Source organism: Zerene cesonia, unplaced genomic scaffold (assembly GCF_012273895.1).
Source record: "Zerene cesonia ecotype Mississippi unplaced genomic scaffold, Zerene_cesonia_1.1 Zces_u001, whole genome shotgun sequence".
Taxonomy (NCBI): Eukaryota; Metazoa; Arthropoda; class Insecta; order Lepidoptera; family Pieridae; genus Zerene; species Zerene cesonia.
Window position 1 is genome coordinate 18631 of NW_024045131.1, and position 1319 is coordinate 19949.

Genomic DNA, 1319 nt, shown 5'->3' on the forward strand with positions numbered 1-1319 from the left:
ACTATTACACCGATTTCGATGAAATTTAGCACAAAGCTAATATTTTAGACTATCTCACGGCAACGAGAGCTACACGTGACAACACCGAGACAAGGGGTCCTTAGCAGGCGAAGCCACGTGCGGACAGCTAGTGAGCACACACCCGCATGAGCACGAGGTCGGCCGCCTCCACGGCCACGTCGGTGCCGCTCGCGATCGCGATGCCCACGTCCGCCTGCGCCAGCGCCGGCGAGTCGTTCACTCCGTCGCCTACCTGCACGCGGGAGGGGGGGGGGGGGGATTATTAGTATTCTCTTGTGAATAAATCTGTACATTATTTATTAATTAGTAAGTAATGCATAAATCGCGTTTAAAATCCGTTAAAAAGTCTATAATTTCTATAAGCAAATCTAGTCTAGATTGGCCAATGTGTACGAGTAAGCCATTGCTGTAAGTTATTTGGATGCAATATACATATATATATATCGCTATTTTACCACCAAATCACCAAGTTATCGACTAGGTAAAGGCACCCACCATGGCAACTTTCTGTCCCTTCTCCTGCAACTTTTGTATCTTAGCTACTTTGTGCGATGGCAACACTTCCGCGTACACTTTCGTGATGCCAACCTGAAAAATACATAATAGATTTACATTTAACATTTTTACAGTTGTGAAAAATTAATAAAAATTTATTACGTTGAGCGACACCAAAGGCGTCAAGAGACACCCGGATGCAACCCCACCCACCTGTCTCGCGATGGCAACCGCCGTCTTCCTGTTGTCGCCGGTCAGCAGACACACCTCCAGCCCCATCTTCTTGAGGCAGTAGACCGCGAGGTGGGCTTCGGGCTTCACCTCGTCCGCCACGCCGATCGTGCACACCAGTTGATCTATCGAGTGAATTCGATACGTTTTATTTTCCTCTGAAGTCTGTCATATTTGGCGGGAAAATTCATTTTGTAAATGACTGAGAAATTGGTTTTAGAACACTGTGAAAATTAGACGGTAGCCTGCTACGAATATAGCCTAGCTTTTTCGAAATAGACTCTATCACTGTTCAACTTTTTATCTACCAAGAAAGAAATTAACATATCATAAAATCCCTCTATTGCGACGTGGATTAAGAAAAACACAGAAACATACAAACAAAATAAACATTTTCGTATTTTCTAATATTATTAAGGATTGTCATAAAAGATTTTTATTGATTGATTACTATAATATAAGTCGGGATACTTATCAAACAATTTGAAAGTACCAAATTTCAAATTTCTGTGCCCGTACAATTTCTCTCTAAAGGAACTCCGAAATCCCAAGTTTGTCCTTTCCATTACCCC

General features: G+C 42.7%; 1 protein-coding gene across 1 annotated transcript in view; it reads right to left on the minus strand.

The window, feature by feature from the left end:
- The window catches only part of LOC119838052 (copper-transporting ATPase 2-like), a 49350-nt gene that overhangs the window by 5732 nt on the left and 42299 nt on the right, over nucleotides 1-1319 (minus strand). Inside the window, 3 exon segments of the mRNA XM_038363859.1 lie at nucleotides 143-253; nucleotides 517-609; nucleotides 730-959. Of these exon segments, the coding sequence (XP_038219787.1) occupies nucleotides 143-253; nucleotides 517-609; nucleotides 730-959 (434 nt within the window).